The 22,531-nt window shown below is 39.2% G+C and overlaps 1 protein-coding gene across 7 annotated transcripts in view; it reads right to left on the reverse strand.

Annotated features, from left to right (window-relative positions):
• Positions 1-22,531, reverse strand: part of LOC128691943 (uncharacterized) — a 70,525-nt gene that overhangs the window by 34,528 nt on the left and 13,466 nt on the right. For all 7 annotated transcript variants that reach the window (XR_011391058.1, XR_011391069.1, XR_011391057.1 and 4 more), the window contains exons 5-6: positions 13,475-13,594; positions 3,870-4,111 (exon numbers count right to left, since the gene is read on the reverse strand). Coding sequence is in view for 4 of the 7 variants with exons in the window: in XM_070080075.1 (XP_069936176.1) it covers positions 3,870-4,111; positions 13,475-13,594 (362 nt within the window). In the remaining 3 variants the exon portion in view is untranslated. The remainder of the gene's footprint in view (positions 1-3,869; positions 4,112-13,474; positions 13,595-22,531) is intronic.

The following is a 22,531-nucleotide window of genomic DNA, read 5'->3' on the forward strand; positions in this document are numbered from 1 at the left end:
CCAGTAAAAGTAGGCCTTAGACAAGGATGTGTGATGTCACCGTGGTTGTTTAATATATTTATAGATGGGGTTGTAAGAGAAGTAAATGCGAGGGTCTTGGCAAGAGGCGTGGAGTTAAAAGATAAAGAATCACACACAAAGTGGGAGTTGTCACAGCTGCTCTTTGCTGATGACACTGTGCTCTTGGGAGATTCTGAAGAGAAGTTGCAGAGATTGGTGGATGAATTTGGTAGGGTGTGCAAAAGAAGAAAATTAAAGGTGAATACAGGAAAGAGTAAGGTTATGAGGATAACAAAAAGATTAGGTGATGAAAGATTGAATATCAGATTGGAGGGAGAGAGTATGGAGGAGGTGAACGTATTCAGATATTTGGGAGTGGACGTGTCAGCGGATGGGTCTATGAAAGATGAGGTGAATCATAGAATTGATGAGGGAAAAAGAGTGAGTGGTGCACTTAGGAGTCTGTGGAGACAGAGAACTTTGTCCTTGGAGGCAAAGAGGGGAATGTATGAGAGTATAGTTTTACCAACGCTCTTATATGGGTGTGAAGCGTGGGTGATGAATGTTGCAGCGAGGAGAAGGCTGGAGGCAGTGGAGATGTCATGTCTGAGGGCAATGTGTGGTGTGAATATAATGCAGAGAATTCGTAGTTTGGAAGTTAGGAGGAGGTGCGGGATTACCAAAACTGTTGTCCAGAGGGCTGAGGAAGGGTTGTTGAGGTGGTTCGGACATGTAGAGAGAATGGAGCGAAATAGAATGACTTCAAGAGTGTATCAGTCTGTAGTGGAAGGAAGGCGGGGTAGGGGTCGGCCTAGGAAGGGTTGGAGGGAGGGGGTAAAGGAGGTTTTGTGTGCGAGGGGCTTGGACTTCCAGCAGGCATGCGTGAGCGTGTTTGATAGGAGTGAATGGAGACAAATGGTTTTTAATACTTGACGTGCTGAATATTACAGAGATGCCAGAAACAGGCCTCTCTGGACAGATTTTTTTGTGTGACAGGGGTGTAGTGCCTCTCAAGCTGGTCCTAGTGGCAGTAAGAGACAAAGAAGGGAAGTAACCCCAGAGAGTGTTTTGATACCTGAAGTCCCTATGGTGGGGGATTCCCTTTCCAAACAGTAAACTCTCCTCCCTCTCCCCTCCCCGCTTTCTTCCATACGCCAACAAGAGTCTTCAATAAAGGTATGTAATGTTCATTTATCATTAAAATTAGTGCTTTATATTTCTTTCTCACTGTTTTTTTAATGTAAAACTATAGTTATTCTTTAAAAATTTTTTTTTTTTTTTTAATATTTTTGAGTGTCTGGAACGGATTAATTGGATTTATATTATTTCTTATGGGAAATATTATTTCGGTTTTTGGCCATTTCGAATTTCGACCAACCTTCTGGAACAGATTATGAAAACCGGGGGTCTACTGTATACTCTCAATAGCTGTTTTCATCTCAAATGTTAATCACTCCAGTGTGGCTGCCTAAGGTTAATAATCTAAACTGTACATCTTCTCTACAAGACTTATTAACCCTTTCAGGGTCTGTGCCATAGATCTACGGCTTTACGTTGAGGGTCCAAACAGTAGATCTACGCCATGAGCTCAGCTCCCTCTGATAAGCTGTGAGCAGTAAATTTGGGCCTAGATATGAGAGAATACATCTATGTGGTATGTGTGCACCACATAAAACAAATGCTGCAGCACACAGTGGATAATGAGAGAAAAAACTGAGACCGTAATTTTCGATTAAAACAGCAACTTTGCAGTGTTTTCTAGTATGATTTTAAAGTTGTATTTGTGATTTCTTGGTCTCATCTGATAGAATGGAAGATATATTATGGAAATAGAGATGATTTTGATTGGTTTTAATACTGAAAAGGACTTGAAACTGAGCTCAAAGTAGCGGAAATGTTAAATTTTTACCGATGTTCAAGAGTAAACAAATGACCTCACACGTCTAATACACGTCAGCTGGTGGGTCTACTATACGTTCACAAATGTGCTGATATTATTTATACAATTATTACAATATTGCATAACAGCAAATCTTCTATTTTTTGGTTTGAATAAATATTCATTATGTTAATTAAAAATCAAAATGGAATTAATTTGTAAAGCCTGAAAACATAACTAATGAACAGAGGAAATGTTAGTTTAGTACCAGGAATACCTGCATTGTTTATTATGGACCCTATTTTGAAATTTAAATATTTTGAACTTTGCACTAAATTCGCCAAATTACCAATTTCCAATCACTTTATTTTGTAGTTGAGACAGTTGAGTTGGCGATTTCTTGTGCTCAATCGATAGAATAGAAGTAATACTAGTGAAATAGCTAAGAATTTGATCAACTGGAATAAGGCAATCGGCCTAAAATGGGAGTCAAAGTTGGCAAAATTTCCAATGCGTAAATATTGCTGAAACATCAAAATTCGCGAGAGCATAATTTCGTCAGTTTCCCATCAAATTTCGTACTTTTTGTTTTATTACCTTCAGAAAAAGATTCTCTACCATTTCATAAGAAAAAATAACAAAATTATTTTTTGAAGATTCTTGGACACTGGTGCACACTTTGAAATTTGGCCTATGGACCCTGAAAGGGTTAAAGCCATATAGCATGACCTAATAGAATATACTCAATTCTCTTGTATTCATTGTAACTCATCTAATGACCATTTGTGCTGTTATTGCCTTATTAATCTTAAGTTAATTTTAAGTTTGCCTGAAATGCTCTGCATATAAAGGGACTTTTGGCATATACACCCAACTATTATATTCCTTTGTATAAACAAGTATCACGTCAAAATAAAATATTATTATTATTATTATTCTTTCTTTCAACACACCGGCCGTATCCCACTGAGGCGGGGGTGGCCCAAAAGGAAAAACGAAAGTTTCTCCTTTCACATTTAGTAATATATACAGGAGAAGGGGCTACTAGCCCCTTGCTCCTGGCATTTTAGTCGCCTCTTACAACACGCATGGCTTACGGAGGAAGAATTCTGTTCCACTTCCCCATGAGGATAAGAGGAAATAAACAAGAACAAGAACTAGAAAGAAAATAGAAGAAAACCCAGAGGGGTGTGTGTATATATGCTTGTACATGTATGTGTAGTATGACCTAAGTGTAAGAAGAAGTAGCAAGACATACCTGAAATCTTGCATGTTTATGAGACAGAAAAAAAGACACCAGCAATCCTACCATCATGTAAAACAATTACAGGCTTTCATTTTACACTCACTTGGCAGGACGGTAGTACCTCCCTGGGCGGTTGCTGTCTACCAACCTACTACTTGCAATTATTATTATTATTATTATTATTATTATTATTATTATTATCATCATCATCATAACTGAGAGCCATTTCTGGTGTCAACATTATGCTGAGAATTCAGGTGTAAAAATCAGATGGTGTGGAGTTACCAGAGAGATCAGAGGAGGGGTTGTTGAGTTAGTTTGGGGATTCAGAGAGGATGGAGCAGAATAGAATGACCAAGAGGGTGTATATATCTGTGGTTAAAGAAGGAGGAGTAGGGCTCATTCCCAGAAAAGTTTGAGACAAGGGGTTAAGGAGGATTTGAGTGCTAAGGGTTTGAGCATCCGGCAGGCATGAGTTAGTAGAGACAGGTGATTTTTGTGATTTTGTGCTGTTTGAGTGTGAGCAAGGTAACATTTATGAAGGGCTTCAGGAGAAACAGCTAGCTTGTGGGAAGTACAGCACTCTGAAGAAAGGGTGAAGTAGTTACAACTTTGAAGCTCATTTGAATTGTGATGTTTGCATACTTCTGGCAAGACAGCTATTGAGTAGATGATACTAAATATGTTTCTCTACCTTAGTGAGTGACTGATGATGTAAAAAAAATAATAGTCAACTGTCTATACCTTTCTTTCAAAATTTTCCTATAGACAAAACTGCCAATGGGAACCCTCTTGTCCATGGTACACTGCTCTTTGTACATTCGGTACATCTTCTCCACGTTGAGGTCATGAGGCAGAGAGAGTCTACCGCAATCATAAGTTTCACTGCTGTGGTAGCCAATGGGAAATGAATTGATATGACAGCAGGCATAGTTTATGTCCTCTTCTCTTGTCTTGTTCTTAGGTGAGTGGTGCCCTCGTCTGTCCTATGTAAATAAATTGACAAGAACATCACATCTATGAAAAAATAATTATATTCATGGAATAACCTGCAAGGGTTATTCAGTGCTACACGGCAGAGGTGAAGGTGTTGAGGAAAAGATATTAGCAAAAATTATAGAGGGAAAGGGAAGGGGTTAGTGAATGGGTCATAGTTAATGTACATAGTAAATATGAGTCATGTAAGACATTACAACCTGTGCCATAAGTCATTATGCCATGAGTCATTACAATCTACCGCTGGAGATGAATAAACAAAAATGTGTATTACCCAAAACTGGAAAAGCTTTTAAGAATAAAACTGTACCATACCATGGTTGGAGCAATACACAAATAATCTGCAAGATGGAGAATGAAACTTTCAATAATGTTTAATGTCCAAGTCGGATCGAAACATCATCATAAGTTTCAGTCTCCTATGACTAAATTATCTTTTTTTTTTTTAAAAAGTCATCAGAGTATAAAACAAATTCCAACCACACAATAGAGCGAAAAACTAATGTCAAAGACCTGGGAGTGATCATGTAGGAGGATCTCACCTTCAAGGACCATAACATTGTATCAATTGCATCTGCTAGAAAAATGACAGGATGGATAATGAGAACCTTCAAAACTAGGGATGCCAAGCCCATGATGACACTCTTCAGGTCACTTGTTCTATCTAGGCTGGAATATTGCTGCACACTAACAGCACCTTTCAAGGCAGGTGAAATTGCTGACCTAGAAAATGTACAGAGAACCTTCACGGCAGGGAGTAACTAGGAGAAAGCTTCACTTCCCAGGGAAAAACTTCCAGGAGGTGGGAATTAAGGGAAACCTTCACAGCTCGCATAACGGAGATAAAACACCTCAACTACTGGGAGCGCTTGAAGTTCCTGAACCTGTATTCCCTGGAACACAGGTGGGAGAGATACATGATTATATACACCTGGAAAATCCTAGAGGGACTAGCACCAAACTTGCACATGAAAATCACTCTCTACAAAAGCAAAAGACTTGGCAGACGTTGCAACATCCTCCCAGTGAAAAGCATGTTAAGAGACAACACAATAAGTGTCAGGGGCCCAAGACTGTTTAACTGCCTCCCAGCATACATAAGGGGGATTACCAATAGACCCCTGGTTGTCTTCAAGCAGGCACTGGACAAGCACCTAAAGTCGGTACCTGACCAGCCGGGCTGTGGCTCGTACGTTGGATTGTGTGCAGCCAGCAGTAACAGCTTGGTTGATCAGGCCCTGATCCACCATGAGGCCTGGTCACAGACTGGGCCATGGGGGCGGTGACCCCCGGAACTCTCTCCAGGTAAAACTCCAGTCAGCTGTCCCCCACTGAGGCAGGGTGACCCAAAAAGAAAGAAAATCCCCAAAAAGAAAATACTTTCATCATTCAACACTTTCACCCTACTCACACATAATCACTGTTTATACAGAGGTGCTCAGAATACAACAGTTTAGAAGCATATACATATACAGATACACAACACATCCCTCCAAACTGCTAATATCCCAAACCCCTCCTTTAAAGTGCAGGCATTGTACTGCCCATTTCCAGGACTCAAGTCCGGCTATATAAAAATAACCGGTTTCCCTGAATTCCTTCACTAAATATTACCCTGCTCACACTCCAACAGCTTGTCAGGTCCCAAATACAATTTGTCTCCATTCACTCCTATCTAACACGCCCACGCACGCTTGCTGGAAGTTCAAGCCCCTCGCCCACAAAACCACCTTTACCCCTTCCCTCCAACCTTTCCGAGGACGACCCCCTACCCTGCCTGCCTTTCCCTACAGATTTATACACTCTCCATGTCATTCTACTTTGATCCATTCTCTCTAAATGACCAGACCACCTCAACAACTCCTCTTCAGCCCTCTGACTAATACTTTTATTAACTCCACACCTCCTAATTTCCATACTCCGAATTCTCTGCATAATATTTACACCACACATTGCCCTTAGACAGGACATCTCCACTGGCTCAAACCGCCCCCTCGCTGCAGCATTTACAGCCCAAGCTTCACACCCATAAAAGAGTGTTGGTACCACTATACTTTCACACATTCCTTTGCCTCCATTGATAATGTTTTTTGTCTCCACATATACCTCAATGCACCACTCACCTTTTTTCCTTCATCAATTCTATGGTTAACCTCATCCTTCATACATCCATCTGCTGACACGTCAACTCCCAAATATCTGAAAACATTCACTTCTTCCATACTCCTCCTCTCCAATTTGATATCCAATTTTTCTTTATCTAAATCATTTGATACCCTCATCACCTTACTCTTTTCTAGGTTCACTTTTAACTTTCTACCTTTACACCCTCTCCCAAACTCGTCCACTAACCTTTGCAATTTTTCTTTAGAATCTCCCATAAGCATAATATCATCAGCAAAAAGTAACTGTCAATTCCCATTCTGTATTTGATTCCCCATAATTTAATCCCACCCTCTCCTGTTATTTGTGTAGTTTAAAAACTTTGGATGTAATAAGCTGGAGAAAAGCCTTTAGCATTCTCTCCCAAATAAAAAAGCATACTGTACTGGATTGGATTTAATTTCCTTAGCTAATGAGGGTAGATGGAGGGAATATTTTAAGGAATTTTTAAATGTCGATGAAGAAAGGTCAGCAGTAATTTCATGCACTTGCCAGGGAGGTATAACATCTTTTAGGAGTGAAAAAGAGCAGGAGGTGAGTGTGAGGGAGGTGCGTGAGGCATTACATAGAATGAAAGGGGGTAAAGCAGCTGGAAGTGACCGGGTCATGACAGAAATGTTAAAAGCAGGGGGGATATAGTGTTGGAGAGGTTGGTATATTTGTTTAATAAATGTATGAAAGAGGGGAAGGTACCTAGGGACTGGAAGAGAGCATGTATAGTTCCTTTATAAAAGGGAAGAGGGACAAAAGAGACTGTAAAAATTAGTATAGGAGAATAAGTTTACTGAGTATACCAGGTAAAGTGTATGGTAGGGTTATTATTAAAAGAATTAGAGGTAAGACAGAGAACAGGACTGCAGATGAACAAAGAGGCTTTACAATGGGTAGAGGATGTGTAGATTGAAGCATATATGTGAACAGTATTTAGATAAAAGTAGGGAAGTGTTCACTGTACTTATGGATCTAGACAAGGCATATGATAGAGTAGATAGGGGAGCAATGTGGCGGATGTTGCAAGTGTATGAAATAGGTAGTCAGTTATTAATGCTGTAAAGAGTTTTTATGAGGATAGTGAGGCTCAGGTTAGGGCGTGTAGGAGAGAGTGAGATTACTTCCTGGTAAAAGTAGGTCTTAGACAGGGATGTGTAATGTCACCATGGATGTTTAACATATTTATAGATGGGGTTGTAAAAGAAGTAAATGCTAGGGTGTTTGGGAGAGGGGTGGGAATAAATTACAGGAAATCAAATACAAAATGGGAGTTGACACAGTTACTTTTTTGCTGATGATACTGTGCTTTTGGGAGATTCTAAAGAAAAGTTGCAAAGGTTAGTGGATGAGTTTGGGAGGGTGTTTGAAGGTAGAAAGTTGAAAGTGAATACAGATAAGAGTAAGGTGATGAGGGCATCAAATGATTTAGATAAAGAAAAATTGGATATCACATTGGAGGGAGGGAGTATGGAAGAAGTGAATGTTTTCAGATATTTGGGAGTTGACTTGTCAGCAGATGGGCTTATGAGGGATGAGGTTAGCCATAGAACTGATGAAGAAAAAAAGGTGAGTGGTGCGTTGAGGTACCTGTGGAGACAAAAAAACATTATCCAGGGAGGCAAAGAAGGGAATGTACAAGAAAATAGTGGGTGTGAAGCATGGGGTGCTGCAGATGAGGAGGAGGCTGGAGGCAGTGGATATGTCATGTCTAAGGGCAATGTGTGGTGTAAATACTATGCAGAGAATTCGGAGGGTGGAAATTAGAAGAAGGTGTGGAGTTAATAAAAGTATTAATCAGAGGGCTGATGAGGGGCTGTTGAGGTGGTTTGGTCATTTAGAGAGAATGGAACAAAGAAGAATGACTTAGAGAGCATATAAATCTGTAGGGGAAGGAAGGCAAGGTGGAGGTCATCCTCGAAAAGGTTTGAGGGACGGGGTAAAGGAGGTTTGTGGGCAAGGGACTTGAACTTCCAACAAGTGTGCGTGAGCATATTAGATAGGAGTGAATGGAGATGAATGGTTTTTGGGACCTGGCAAGCTGTTGGAGTGTAAGCAGGGTAATATTTTGTGAAGGGATTCAGGAAAACCAGTTAGCCAGACTTGAGTCCTGGAAATGGGAAGTGCAATGCCTGCACTTTAAAGGAGGGGTTTGGGTTATTGTTGTATCAGAGTGCCTCTGCAAAGACTGTGATTAGTATGAGTGATGGTGAAAGTGTTGAATGATGATGAAAGTTTTTTTTTTTGTTTTTGGGTCATCCTGCCTCAGTAGGAAATGGCACACGTGTTAAAAAAAAAAAAAACTAATGAGGTGAAATCTAATAAAAACTAAACATCCTAAAACATCCAGAATTTTAGGTAAAATGAGGGCTAATAAAACAGGTATTTTATTTGAAGCTGCAACAGTAGTGTATCCACCAGCTGCTGCTCTGACACCTTGTGCTTCTACAAAACACTGGCATTTGCCACCAAGGCTGAATGACTCAGTAAAGAAAACATGTTCACCATCATATTTTAAAATTAAGAATTAAACTAAGTCTGCCCAAAATGCCTAGCCATGCTAGGTGTTCTAGTGATACACTCTGTAATTATTATTTTACTACATGTAAACCACACAATAACCAAATTCTGTAAACTCAGCATTGTAATCCTTATAGAGAATAAACTTTGAATTGAATTTGAACTGAATTGAATTGAATCACTCATCCTTTCATCAATTCATATCCCAGCCAGTAATTCCTCTTCTGATTCATACATTTTGTAGATGTCATAAAAAATTCTAAATGAATATTACTTTTCAGTAAAGTACTGAATGAGGTTAAAAATTATTGCTAAGCATATAATCTATATTTTAAAAGGAGAATTAAAACTGAAGAAAATATTATATACTAATTTGTACAAGAAACCCTGTTATAATCTGTCAGAATTAAAACATTGTGTTATGGGTATTGATCTGAAACATGGGTTTTGTTACAATGAGGAACAGGCTGGAGGCAGCAAATATATTGTGAGGACAATGTACAATGACAATGCCGGGAGCAATGGGCTAGTAACCACTTCTCCTGTAGACACTTACTAAAAAAGAGAAGAAGAAAAACTTTATAAAACTGGGATGCTTAAATGTGCGTGGATGTAGTGCGGATGACAAGAAACAGATGATTGCTGATGTTATAAATGAAAATAAGTTGAATGTCCTGGCCCTAAGAGAAACAAAGCTGAAGGGGGTAGGAGAGTTTCAGTGGGGGGAAATAAATGGGATTAAATCTGGAGTATCTGAGAGAGTTAGAGCAAAGGAAGGGGTAGCAGTAATGTTAAATGATCAGTTATGGAAGGAGAAAAGAGAATATGAATGTGTAAATTCAAGAATTATGTGGATTAAAGTAAAGGTTGGATGCGAGAAGTGGGTCATAATAAGCGTGTATGCACCTGGAGAAGAGAGGAATGCAGAGGAGAGAGAGAGATTTTGGGAGATGTTAAGTGAATGTATAGGAGCCTTTGAACCAAGTGAGAGAGTAATTGTGGTAGGGGACCTGAATGCTAAAGTACGAGAAACTTTTAGAGAGGGTGTGGTAGGTAAGTTTGGGGTGCCAGGTGTAAATGATAATGGGAGCCCTTTGATTGAACTTTGTATAGAAAGGGGTTTAGTTATAGGTAATACATATTTTAAGAAAAAGAGGATAAATAAGTATACAAGATATGATGTAGGGCGAAATGACAGTAGTTTGTTGGATTATGTATTGGTAGATAAAAGACTGTTGAGTAGACTTCAGGATGTACATGTTTATAGAGGGGCCACAGATATATCAGATCACTTTCTAGTTGTAGCTACACTGAGAGTAAAAGGTAGATGGGATACAAGGAGAATAGAAGCATCAGGGAAGAGAGAGGTGAAGGTTTATAAACTAAAAGAGGAGGCAGTTAGGGTAAGATATAAACAGCTATTGGAGGATAGATGGGCTAATGAGAGCATAGGCAATGGGGTCGAAGAGGTATGGGGTAGGTTTAAAAATGGAGTGTTAGAGTGTTCAGCAGAAGTTTGTGGTTACAGGAAAGTGGGTGCGGGAGGGAAGAGGAGCGATTGGTGGAATGATGATGTAAAGAGAGTAGTAAGGGAGAAAAAGTTAGCATATGAGAAGTTTTTACAAAGTAGGAGTGATGCAAGGAGGGAAGAGTATATGGAGAAAAAGAGAGAGGTTAAGAGAGTGGTGAAGCAATGTAAAAAGAGAGCAAATGAGAGAGTGGGTGAGATGTTATCAACAAATTTTGTTGAAAATAAGAAAAAGTTTTGGAGTGAGATTAAGAAGTTAAGAAAGCCTAGAGAACAAATGGATTTGTCAGTTAAAAATAGGAGAGGAGAGTTATTAAATGGAGAGTTAGAGGTATTGGGAAGATGGAGGGAATATTTTGAGGAATTGTTAAATGTTGATGAAGATAGGGAAGCTGTGATTTCGTGTATAGGACAAGGAGGAATAACATCTTGTAGGAGTGAGGAAGAGCCAGTTGTGAGTGTGGGGGAAGTTCGTGAGGCAGTAGGTAAAATGAAAGGGGGTAAGGCAGCCGGGATTGATGGGATAAAGATAGAAATGTTAAAAGCAGGTGGGGATATAGTTTTGGAGTGGTTAGTGCAATTATTTAATAAATGTATGGAAGAGGGTAAGGTACCTAGGGATTGGCAGAGAGCATGCATAGTTCCTTTGTATAAAGGCAAAGGGGATAAAAGAGACTGCAAAAATTATAGGGGGATAAGTCTGCTGAGTATACCTGGTAAAGTGTATGGTAGAGTTATTATTGAAAGAATTAAGAGTAAGATGGAGAATAGAATAGCAGATGAACAAGGAGGCTTTAGGAAAGGTAGGGGGTGTGTGGACCAGGTGTTTACAGTGAAACATATAAGTGAACAGTATTTAGATAAGGTTAAAGAGGTCTTTGTGGCATTTATGGATTTGGAAAAGGCGTATGACAGGGTGGATAGGGGGGCAATGTGGCAGATGTTGCAAGTGTATGGTGTAGGAGGTAGGTTACTGAAAGCAGTGAAGAGTTTTTACGAGGATAGTGAGGCTCAAGTTAGAGTATGTAGGAAAGAGGGAAATTATTTCCCAGTAAAAGTGGGCCTTAGACAAGGATGTGTGATGTCACCGTGGTTGTTTAATATATTTATAGATGGGGTTGTAAGAGAAGTAAATGCGAGGGTCTTGACAAGAGGCGTGGAGTTAAAAGATAAAGAATCACACACAAAGTGGGAGTTGTCACAGCTGCTCTTTGCTGATGACACTGTGCTCTTGGGAGATTCTGAAGAGAAGTTGCAGAGATTGGTGGATGAATTTGGTAGGGTGTGCAAAAGAAGAAAATTAAAGGTGAATACAGGAAAGAGTAAGGTTATGAGGATAACAAAAAGATTAGGTGATGAAAGATTGAATATCAGATTGGAGGGAGAGAGTATGGAGGAGGTGAATGTATTCAGATATTTGGGAGTGGACGTGTCAGCGGATGGGTCTATGAAAGATGAGGTGAATCATAGAATTGATGAGGGAAAAAGAGTGAGTGGTGCACTTAGGAGTCTGTGGAGACAAAGAACTTTGTCCTTGGAGGCAAAGAGGGGAATGTATGAGAGTATAGTTTTACCAACGCTCTTATATGGGTGTGAAGCATGGGTGATGAATGTTGCAGCGAGGAGAAGGCTGGAGGCAGTGGAGATGTCATGTCTGAGGGCAGTGTGTGGTGTGAATATAATGCAGAGAATTCGTAGTTTGGAAGTTAGGAGGAGGTGCGGAATTACCAAAACTGTTGTCCAGAGGGCTGAGGAAGGGTTGTTGAGGTGGTTCGGACATGTAGAGAGAATGGAGCGAAACAGAATGACTTCAAGAGTGTATCAGTCTGTAGTGGAAGGAAGGCGGGGTAGGAGTCGGCCTAGGAAAGGTTGGAGAGAGGGGGTAAAGGAGGTTTTGTGTGCGAGGGGCTTGGACTTCCAGCAGGTATGCGTGAGCGTGTTTGATAGGAGTGAATGGAGACAAATGGTTTTTAATACTTGACGTGCTGTTAGAGTGTGAGCAAAGTAACATTTATGAAGGGATTCAGGGAAACCGGCAGGCCGGACTTGAGTCCTGGAGATGGGAAGTACAGTGCCTGCACTCTGAAGGAGGGGTGTTAATGTTGCAGTTTAAAAACTGTAGTGTAAAGCACCCTTCTGGCAAGACAGTGATGGAGTGAATGATGGTGAAAGTTTTTCTTTTTCGGGCCACCCTGCCTTGGTGGGAATCGGCCAGTGTGATAATAAATAAAAATAATGTACAGTGTGAATATTATGCAGACAATTTGGAGTTTGGAGATTAGGTCTGGGAGTTGCCAAAGTATTATTCTGAGTGTTCAGGAGGGATTGCTGAGATGGTTGGGACATTCAGAGAAAAATAGGATGGCTAGAAGAGCATATAAATTTGGGGCAGAGGAGGAGGAGGAGGGGTAGTGGTCATCCTAGGAAGGGTTGGAGGGGGAGGGGGCAAAGGAAGTTTCTAGCATTAGGGTCTTCTCCATCCAACGGGCTTGTGCCTGTTGGATGGTGTGAAAGCAAATGTTTTTTATGACTTGACATGTTGGAGAGTGAGCAAGGTAACATTTAAGAAGGGATTCAGGAAACCAGTTTGCCAGACTTGAGTCTTGGAGTGAGAATGTTGCATTTTGGAGGATCATCTGAACTGTGAAGTCAGCGCCCTTCTGGCAAAGCAGTGACTGAATAAGTGACAGTAAAAGTGTTTTCTTCTTTGTTGGATCACCCTACCTCAGTGGGAGACAGCCAGAGTTTTAAAAGAAGGGTAAGAGTTTCCTGAAATTCAAGACTTGCTGACAAGTACTGAGAAATGTATGTTCTCTGAAAAAATGAAGGAATTTGACAATCTTCAAGGACCATCTAACCAACATTTAAAATGTTGAATACATGTCACGGGTGAAATCTTTGTTACAATAAAATAAATTAGCACTCTTAGACTGCTTCAATATTTCTACAATGTTATGTATCTAGTAAATGTACTGTTATACAGTAGTCACTGTATCAATGTATACCAGTTTTAACAAATAACACAAAAGTTAACTCATTAAAAATATGAAAAGTATTTCAATGTTTTTTACTATTAACCAAAACTGCTCTAGAACTTCTAGCAATATAAACATTAAAACACTGAGTACTGAAAAATATGTAACTCAGTACTAACCTGAAGAGCAAATGGAGACTGACAAGCCACAGCTTGTAATACACGGTCCACTCGGCCATTTGATAAGCCATGAAGCTGAAGGAAAGCCATCTTGCATACTCGAACTGTTTCCTCACTTGGCTATCAATTAAATAATAAAATGCTAGACAAGTTTCAACTATGAAAATAATTACTAAAACAGTAATCCAAGCAATGTTTTTTTTTTTTTAATTTATCATATACCTTCCTGACCTCACTTCCTATACTCTCTGGCCCACCTTTCTCCACATAATTCTTGAATTCATACACTTATACCCCTCTTTTCTTTCCATAATTAATTATTTAATGCTGCAGATACTCCTCCTTTACCTGACTCTCTGATATGTCCAATCTAATATCAATTACTTTCCCCCAATAAAATTTTTCCCACCCTTTTTAGTTTTGTTCCACAATGCTAAAGCATCCAGCTTCTCTTTTATTCACAATAACAATCTATTTTTTTTCATCATGTGTGTGTGTGTGTGTGTGTGTGTGTGTGTGTGTGTGTGTGTGTGTGTGTGTGTGTGTGTGTGTGTGTGTGTGTGTATATATATATATATATAATATATATATATACAGTGGACCCCCGCATAACGATTACCTCCGAATGCGACCAATTATGTAAGTGTATTTATGTAAGTGCGTTTGTACGTGTATGTTTGGGGGTCTGAAATGGACTAATCTACTTCACAATATTCCTTATGGGAATAAATTCGGTCAGTACTGGCACCTGAACATTTTATGGAGTGAAAAAATATCGTTAACCGGGGGTCCACTGTATATATATATAATATATATATATATATAATATATATATATATATATATATATATATATATATATATATATATATATATATATATATATATATATATAGTATATATATATATATATATATATATATATATATATATATATATATATACATGTATATATATATATATATATATATATATATATATATATATATATATATATATTATATATATATATATATATATATATATATATATATATATATATATATATATATATATATATATATATATATATATTATATATTATATATATATATATATATATATATTATATATTATATATATATATATATATATATTATATATTATATATATATATATATATATATATATATTTTTTTATTTATTATCACACTGGCCGATTCCCACCAAGGCAGGGTGGCCCGAAAAAGAAAAACTTTCACCATCATTCACTCCATCACTGTCTTGCCAGAAGGGTGCTTTACACTACAGTTTTTAAACTGCAACATTAACACCCCTCCTTCGGAGTGCAGGCACTGTACTTCCCATCTCCAGGACTCAAGTCCGGCCTGCCGGTTTCCCTGAATCCCTTCATAAATGTTACTTTGCTCACACTCCAACAGCACGTCAAGTATTAAAAATCATTTGTCTCCATTCACTCCTATCAAACACGCTCACGCATGCCTGCTGGAAGTCCAAGCCCCTCGCACACAAAACCTCCTTTACCCCCTCCCTCCAACCCTTCCTAGGCCGACCCCTACCCCGCCTTCCTTCCACTACAGACTGATACACTCTTGAAGTCATTCTGCTTCGCTCCATTCTCTCTACATGTCCGAACCACCTCAACAACCCTTCCTCAGCCCTCTGGACAACAGTTTTGGTAATCCCGCACCTCCTCCTAACTTCCAAACTACGAATTCTCTGCATTATATTCACACCACACATTGCCCTCAGACATGACATCTCCACTGCCTCCAGCCTTCTCCTCGCTGCAACATTCATCACCCACGCTTCACACCCATATAAGAGCGTTGGTAAAACTATGCTCTCATACATTCCCCTCTTTGCCTCCAAGGACAAAGTTCTTTGTCTCCACAGACTCCTAAGTGCACCACTCACTCTTTTTCCCTCATCAATTCTATGATTCACCTCATCTTTCATAGACCCATCCGCTGACACGTCCACTCCCAAATATCTGAATACGTTCACCTCCTCCATGCTCTCTCCCTCCAATCTGATATTCAATCTTTCATCACCTAATCTTTTTGTTATCCTCATAACCTTACTCTTTCCTGTATTCACCTTTAATTTTCTTCTTTTGCACACCCTACCAAATTCATCCACCAATCTCTGCAGCTTCTCTTCAGAATCTCCCAAGAGCACAGTGTCATCAGCAAAGAGCAGCTGTGACAACTCCCACTTTGTGTGTGATTCTTTATCTTTTAACTCCACGCCTCTTGCCAAGACCCTCGCATTTACTTCTCTTACAACCCCATCTATAAATATATTAAACAACCACGGTGACATCACACATCCTTGTCTAAGGCCTACTTTTACTGGGAAAAAATTTCCCTCTTTCCTACATACTCTAACTTGAGCCTCACTATCCTCGTAAAAACTCTTCACTGCTTTCAGTAACCTACCTCCTACACCATACACTTGCAACATCTGCCACATTGCCCCCCTATCCACCCTGTCATATGCCTTTTCCAAATCCATAAATGCCACAAAGACCTCTTTAGCCTTATCTAAATACTGTTCACTTATATGTTTCACTGTAAACACCTGGTCCACACACCCCCTACCTTTCCTAAAGCCTCCTTGTTCATCTGCTATCCTATTCTCCGTCTTACTCTTAATTCTTTCAATTATAACTCTACCATACACTTTACCAGGTACACTCAACAGACTTATCCCCCTATAATTTTTGCACTCTCTTTTATCCCCTTTGCCTTTATACAAAGGAACTATGCATGCTCTCTGCCAATCCCTAGGTACCTTACCCTCTTCCATACATTTATTAAATAATTGCACCAACCACTCCAAAACTATATCCCCACCTGCTTTTAACATTTCTATCTTTATCCCATCAATCCCGGCTGCCTTACCCCCTTTCATTTTACCTACTGCCTCACGAACTTCCCCCACACTCACAACTGGCTCTTCCTCACTCCTACAAGATGTTATTCCTCCTTGCCCTATACACGAAATCACAGCTTCCCTATCTTCATCAACATTTAACAATTCCTCAAAATATTCCCTCCATCTTCCCAATACCTCTAACTCTCCATTTAATAACTCTCCTCCTATTTTTAACTGACAAATCCATTTGTTCTCTAGGCTTTCTTAACTTGTTAATCTCACTCCAAAACTTTTTCTTATTTTCAACAAAATTTGTTGATAACATCTCACCCACTCTCTCATTTGCTCTCTTTTTACATTGCTTCACCACTCTCTTAACCTCTCTCTTTTTCTCCATATACTCTTCCCTCCTTGCATCACTTCTACTTTGTAAAAACTTCTCATATGCTAACTTTTTCTCCCTTACTACTCTCTTTACATCATCATTCCACCAATTGCTCCTCTTCCCTCCTGCACCCACTTTCCTGTAACCACAAACTTCTGCTGAACACTCTAACACTACATTTTTAAACCTACCCCATATCTCTTCGACCCCATTGCCTATGCTCTCATTAGCCCATCTATCCTCCAATAGCTGTTTATATCTTACCCTAACTGCCTCCTCTTTTAGTTTATAAACCTTCACCTCTCTCTTCCCTGATGCTTCTATTCTCCTTGTATCCCATCTACCTTTTACTCTCAGTGTAGCTACAACTAGAAAGTGATCTGATATATCTGTGGCCCCTCTATAAACATGTACATCCTGAAGTCTACTCAACAGTCTTTTATCTACCAATACATAATCCAACAAACTACTGTCATTTCGCCCTACATCATATCGTGTATACTTATTTATCCTCTTTTTCTTAAAATATGTATTACCTATAACTAAACCCCTTTCTATACAAAGTTCAATCAAAGGGCTCCCATTATCATTTACACCTGGCACCCCAAACTTACCTACCACACCCTCTCTAAAAGTTTCTCCTACTTTAGCATTCAGGTCCCCTACCACAATTACTCTCTCACTTGGTTCAAAGGCTCCTATACATTCACTTAATATCTCCCAAAATCTCTCTCTCTCCTCTGCATTCCTCTCTTCTCCAGGTGCATACACGCTTATTATGACCCACTTCTCGCATCCAACCTTTACTTTAATCCACATAATTCTTGAATTTACACATTCATATTCTCTTTTCTCCTTCCATAACTGATCATTTAACATTACTGCTACCCCTTCCTTTGCTCTAACTCTCTCAGATACTCCAGATTTAATCCCATTTATTTCCCCCCACTGAAACTCTCCTACCCCCTTCAGCTTTGTTTCGCTTAGAGCCAGGACATCCAACTTCTTTTCATTCATAACATCAGCAATCATCTGTTTCTTGTCATCCGCACTACATCCACGCACATTTAAGCATCCCAGTTTTATAAAGTTTTTCTTCTTCTCTTTTTTAGTAAATGTATACAGGAGAAGGGGTTACTAGCCCATTGCTCCCGGCATTTTAGTCGCCTCATACGACACGCATGGCTTACGGAGGAAAGATTCTTTTCCACTTCCCCATGGACAATAGAAGAAATAAAAAAGAACAAGAGCTATTTAGAAAAAGGAGAAAAACCTAGATGTATGTATATATATATATGCATGTGCGTGTCTGTGAAGTGTGACCAAAGTGTAAGTAGGAGTAGCAAGATATCCCTGTTATCTAGCGTGTTTATGAGACAGAAAAAGAAACCAGCAATCCTACCATCATGCAAAACAGTTACAGGTTTTAGTTTCACAGTCATCTGGCAGGACGGTAGTACTTCCCTGGGTGGTTGCTGTCTACCAACCTACTACCTATTATGTATATATATATATATATATATATATATATATATATATATATATATATATATATATATATATGTATATATATATATATATACTGTATATATATATATACGTATATTATATATATATACAGTGGACCCCCGCATAGCGAACGCCTTGCATAGCGAACATTCCGCATAGCGAACGCTTTGATCGCTAAAATTTTGCCCCGCATAGTAGACAAAAACCCGCTCAGCGAACTTCGTCCGAGACGCGTCCAATGTGCGGCCTCAGCCAGCCTCACATGTGCCGCCTGGCCCATTGTTTACCAGCTAGCCTCCGCGGTAACATTCAAGCATACACTCGGAATATTTCGTATTATTACAGTGTTTTCGGTTCTGTTTGTTGAAAATAAGTGACCATGGGCCCCAAGAAAGCTTCTAGTGCCAACCCTGTGGTAAAAAGGGTGAGAATTAGTATGGAAATTAAGAAAGATTTTGAAGGGTTTGGGGCTAACCCTGAGAAGCCTATGCCAGTTGTGGAATCCATTGTGCCTACTTCAAAAATTAAGGAAATGTGTGCACAGTGGGTTGAACTGCAAACCTTTATGGATGAAAATCACCCTGACACAGCTGTTGCAAGGCGTGCTGGTGACTATTTCAATGACAATGTTATGGCCCATTTTAGACAAATCGTAAAGGAACGGGAGGTACAGAGCTCTATGGACAGAAAGAAGTCCAGTGACTCTGAAGCTGGTCCTAGTGGCATTAAAAGAAGAAGGGAAGTAACCCCGGAAAAGGACTTGCCTCCTCAAGTGTTAATGGAAGGGGATTCCCCTTCTAAACACTAACACTCTCTCTCCCCTCCTCCCATCCCATCAATCATCACCAGATCTTCAATAAAAGTAAGTGTCATGTAATTGTGCATGCCTTTTTCAGTTTGTGTGTACTAAAATTAACATTTTTTTGTGGTAAAAAAATTTTTTTTTCATACTTTTGGGTGTCTTGCACGGATTAATTTTATTTCCATTATTTCTTATGGGGAAAATTAATTCGCATAGCGAACATTTCGCATAACGACCAGCCCTCTTGCACGGATTAAGTTCGCTATGCGGGGGTCCACTGTATATATAATATATATATATACATATATATATATATATATATATATATATATATATATATATATATATATATATACAGTGGACCCCCGCTTAACGATCACCTCCAAAAGCGACCAATTATGTAAGTGTATTTATGTTTGTACGTGTATGTTTGGGGGTCTGAAATGGACTAATCTACTTCACAATATTCCTTATGGGAAAAAATTCGGTCAGTACTGGCACCTGAACTTACTACTGGAATGAAAAAAGTTCGTTAACCGGGGGTCCACTGTATATATATATATATATATATATATATATATATATATATATATATATATATATATTTTTTTGTTTTTTTTTTTTTTTTTTTTTTTTTTTCAACAAGTCGGCCGTCTCCCACCGAGGCAGGGTGACCCAAAAAAGAAAGAAAATCCCCAAAAAGAAAATACTTTCATCATCATTCAACACTTTCACCACACTCGCACATTATCACTGTTTTTGCAGAGGTGCTCAGAATACAACAGTCTAGAAGCATACACATATAAAAATACACAACATATCCCTCCAAACTGCCAATATCCCAAACCCCTCCTTTAAAGTGCAGGCATTGTACTTCCCATTTCCAGGACTCAAGTCCGACTATATGAAAATAACCGGTTTCCCTGAATCCCTTCACTAAATATTACCCTGCTCACACTCCAACAGATCGTCAGGTCCCAAGTACCATTCGTCTCCATTCACTCCTATCTAACACGCTCACGCACGCTTGCTGGAAGTCCAAGCCCCTTACCCACAAAACCTCCTTTACCCCCTCTCTCCAACCCTTTCGAGGACGACCCCTACCCCGCCTTCCTTCCCCTATAGATTTATATGCTTTCCATGTCATTCTACTTTGATCCATTCTCTCTAAATGACCAAACCACCTCAACAACCCCTCTTCTGCCCTCTGACTAATACTTTTATTAACTCCACACCTTCTCCTAATTTCCACACTCCGAATTTTCTGCATAATATTTACACCACACATTGCCCTTAAACAGGACATCTCCACTGCCTCCAACCGTCTCCTCGCTGCTGCATTTACCACCCAAGCTTCACACCCATATAAGAGTGTTGGTACTACTATACTTTCATACATTCCCTTCTTTGCCTCCATAGATAACGTTTTTTGACTCCACATATACCTCAACGCACCACTCACCTTTTTTCCCTCATCAATTCTATGATTAACCTCATCCTTCATAAATCCATCCGCCGACACGTCAACTCCCAAGTATCTGAAAACATTCACTTCTTCCATACTCCTCCTCCCCAATTTGATATCCAATTTTTCTTTATCTAAATCATTTGACACCCTCATCACCTTACTCTTTTCTATGTTCACTTTCAACTTTCTACCTTTACACACATTCCCAAACTCATCCACTAACCTTTGCAATTTTTCTTTAGAATCTCCCATAAGCACAGTATCATCAGCAAAAAGTAACTGTGTCAATTCCCATTTTGAATTTGATTCCCCATAATTTAATCCCACCCCTCTCCCAAACACCCTAGCATTTACTTCCTTAACAACCCCATCTATAAATATATTAAACAACCATGGTGACATTACACATCCCTGTCTAAGACCTACTTTTACCGGGAAATAGTTTCCCTCTCTTCTACACACCCTAACCTGAGCCTCACTATCTTCATAAAAACTCTTTACAGCATTTAATAACTTACCACCTATTCCATATACTTGCAACATCTGCCACATTGCTCCTCTATCCACTCTATCATATGCCTTTTCTAAATCCATAAATGCAATAAAAACTTCCCTACCTTTATCTAAATACTGTTCACATATATGCTTCAATGTAAACACTTGATCTACACATCCCCTACCCACTCTGAAACCTCCTTGCTCATCCGCAATCCTACATTCTGTCTTACCTCTAATTCTTTCAATTATAACCCTACCGTACACTTTTCCTGGTATACTCAGTAAGCTTATTCCTCTATAATTTTTACAGTCTCTTTTGTCCCCTTTCCCTTTATATAAAGGGACTATACATGCTCTCCGCCAATCCCTAGGTACCTTCCCCTCTTTCATACATTTATTGAACAAAAGTACCAACCACTCCAACACTATATCCCCCCCTGCTTTTAACATTTCTGTCATGATCCCATCAGTACCAGCTGCTTTACCCCCTTTCATTTTACGTAATGCCTCACGTACCTCCCCCACACTTACATTCTGCTCTTCTTCACTCCTAAAAGATGGTATACCTCCCTGACCAGTGCATGAAATTACTGCCTCTGTTTCTTCCTTAACATTTAAAAGTTCCTCAAAATATTCTCGCCATCTACCTAATACCTCCATCTCCCCATCTACTAACTCCCCTACTCTGTTTTTAACTGACAAATCCATATTTTCCCTTGGCTTTCTTAACTTGTTTAACTCACTCCAAAATTTTTTCTTATTTTCATTAAAATTTCTTGACAGTGCCTCTCCCACTCTATCATCTGCTCTCCTTTTGCACTCTCTCACCACTCTCTTTACCTTTCTTTTACTCTCCATATATTCTGCTCTTCTTATAACACTTCTGCTTTGTAAAAACCTCTCATAAGCTACCTTTTTCTCTTTTATCACACCCTTTACTTCATCATTCCACGATATTTTTTCACTCCAGAAGTATGTTCAGGTGCCAGTACTGACCGAATTTGTTCCCATAAGGAATATTGTGAAGTAGATTAGTCCATTTCAGACCCCCAAACATACACGTACAAATGCACTTACATAAATACACTTACATAATTGGTCGCATTCGGAGGTGATCGTTATGCGGGGGTCCACTGTATATATATATATATATATATATATATAGTAGGTTGGTAGACAGCAACCACCCAGGGAGGTACTACCGTCCTGCCAAGTGAGTGTAAAATGAAAGCCTGTAATTGTTTTACATGATGGTAGGATTGCTGGTGTCTTTTGTCTGTCTCATAAATATGCAAGATTACAGGTACGTCTTGCTACTTCTACTTACACTTAGGTCACACTACACATACATGTACACGTTTATTTATACACACTCATCTGAGTTTTCTTTGATTTTATCTTAATAGTTCTTGGTCTTATTACTTTTCCTTTTATATCCATGGGGAAGTGGAATAAGAATCTTTCCTCCGTAAGCCATGCGTGTTGTAAAAGTCAGCTAAAATGCCGGGAACAATGG

Source organism: Cherax quadricarinatus, chromosome 6, assembly GCF_038502225.1.
Source record: "Cherax quadricarinatus isolate ZL_2023a chromosome 6, ASM3850222v1, whole genome shotgun sequence".
NCBI classification, from domain to species: Eukaryota; Metazoa; Arthropoda; class Malacostraca; order Decapoda; family Parastacidae; genus Cherax; species Cherax quadricarinatus.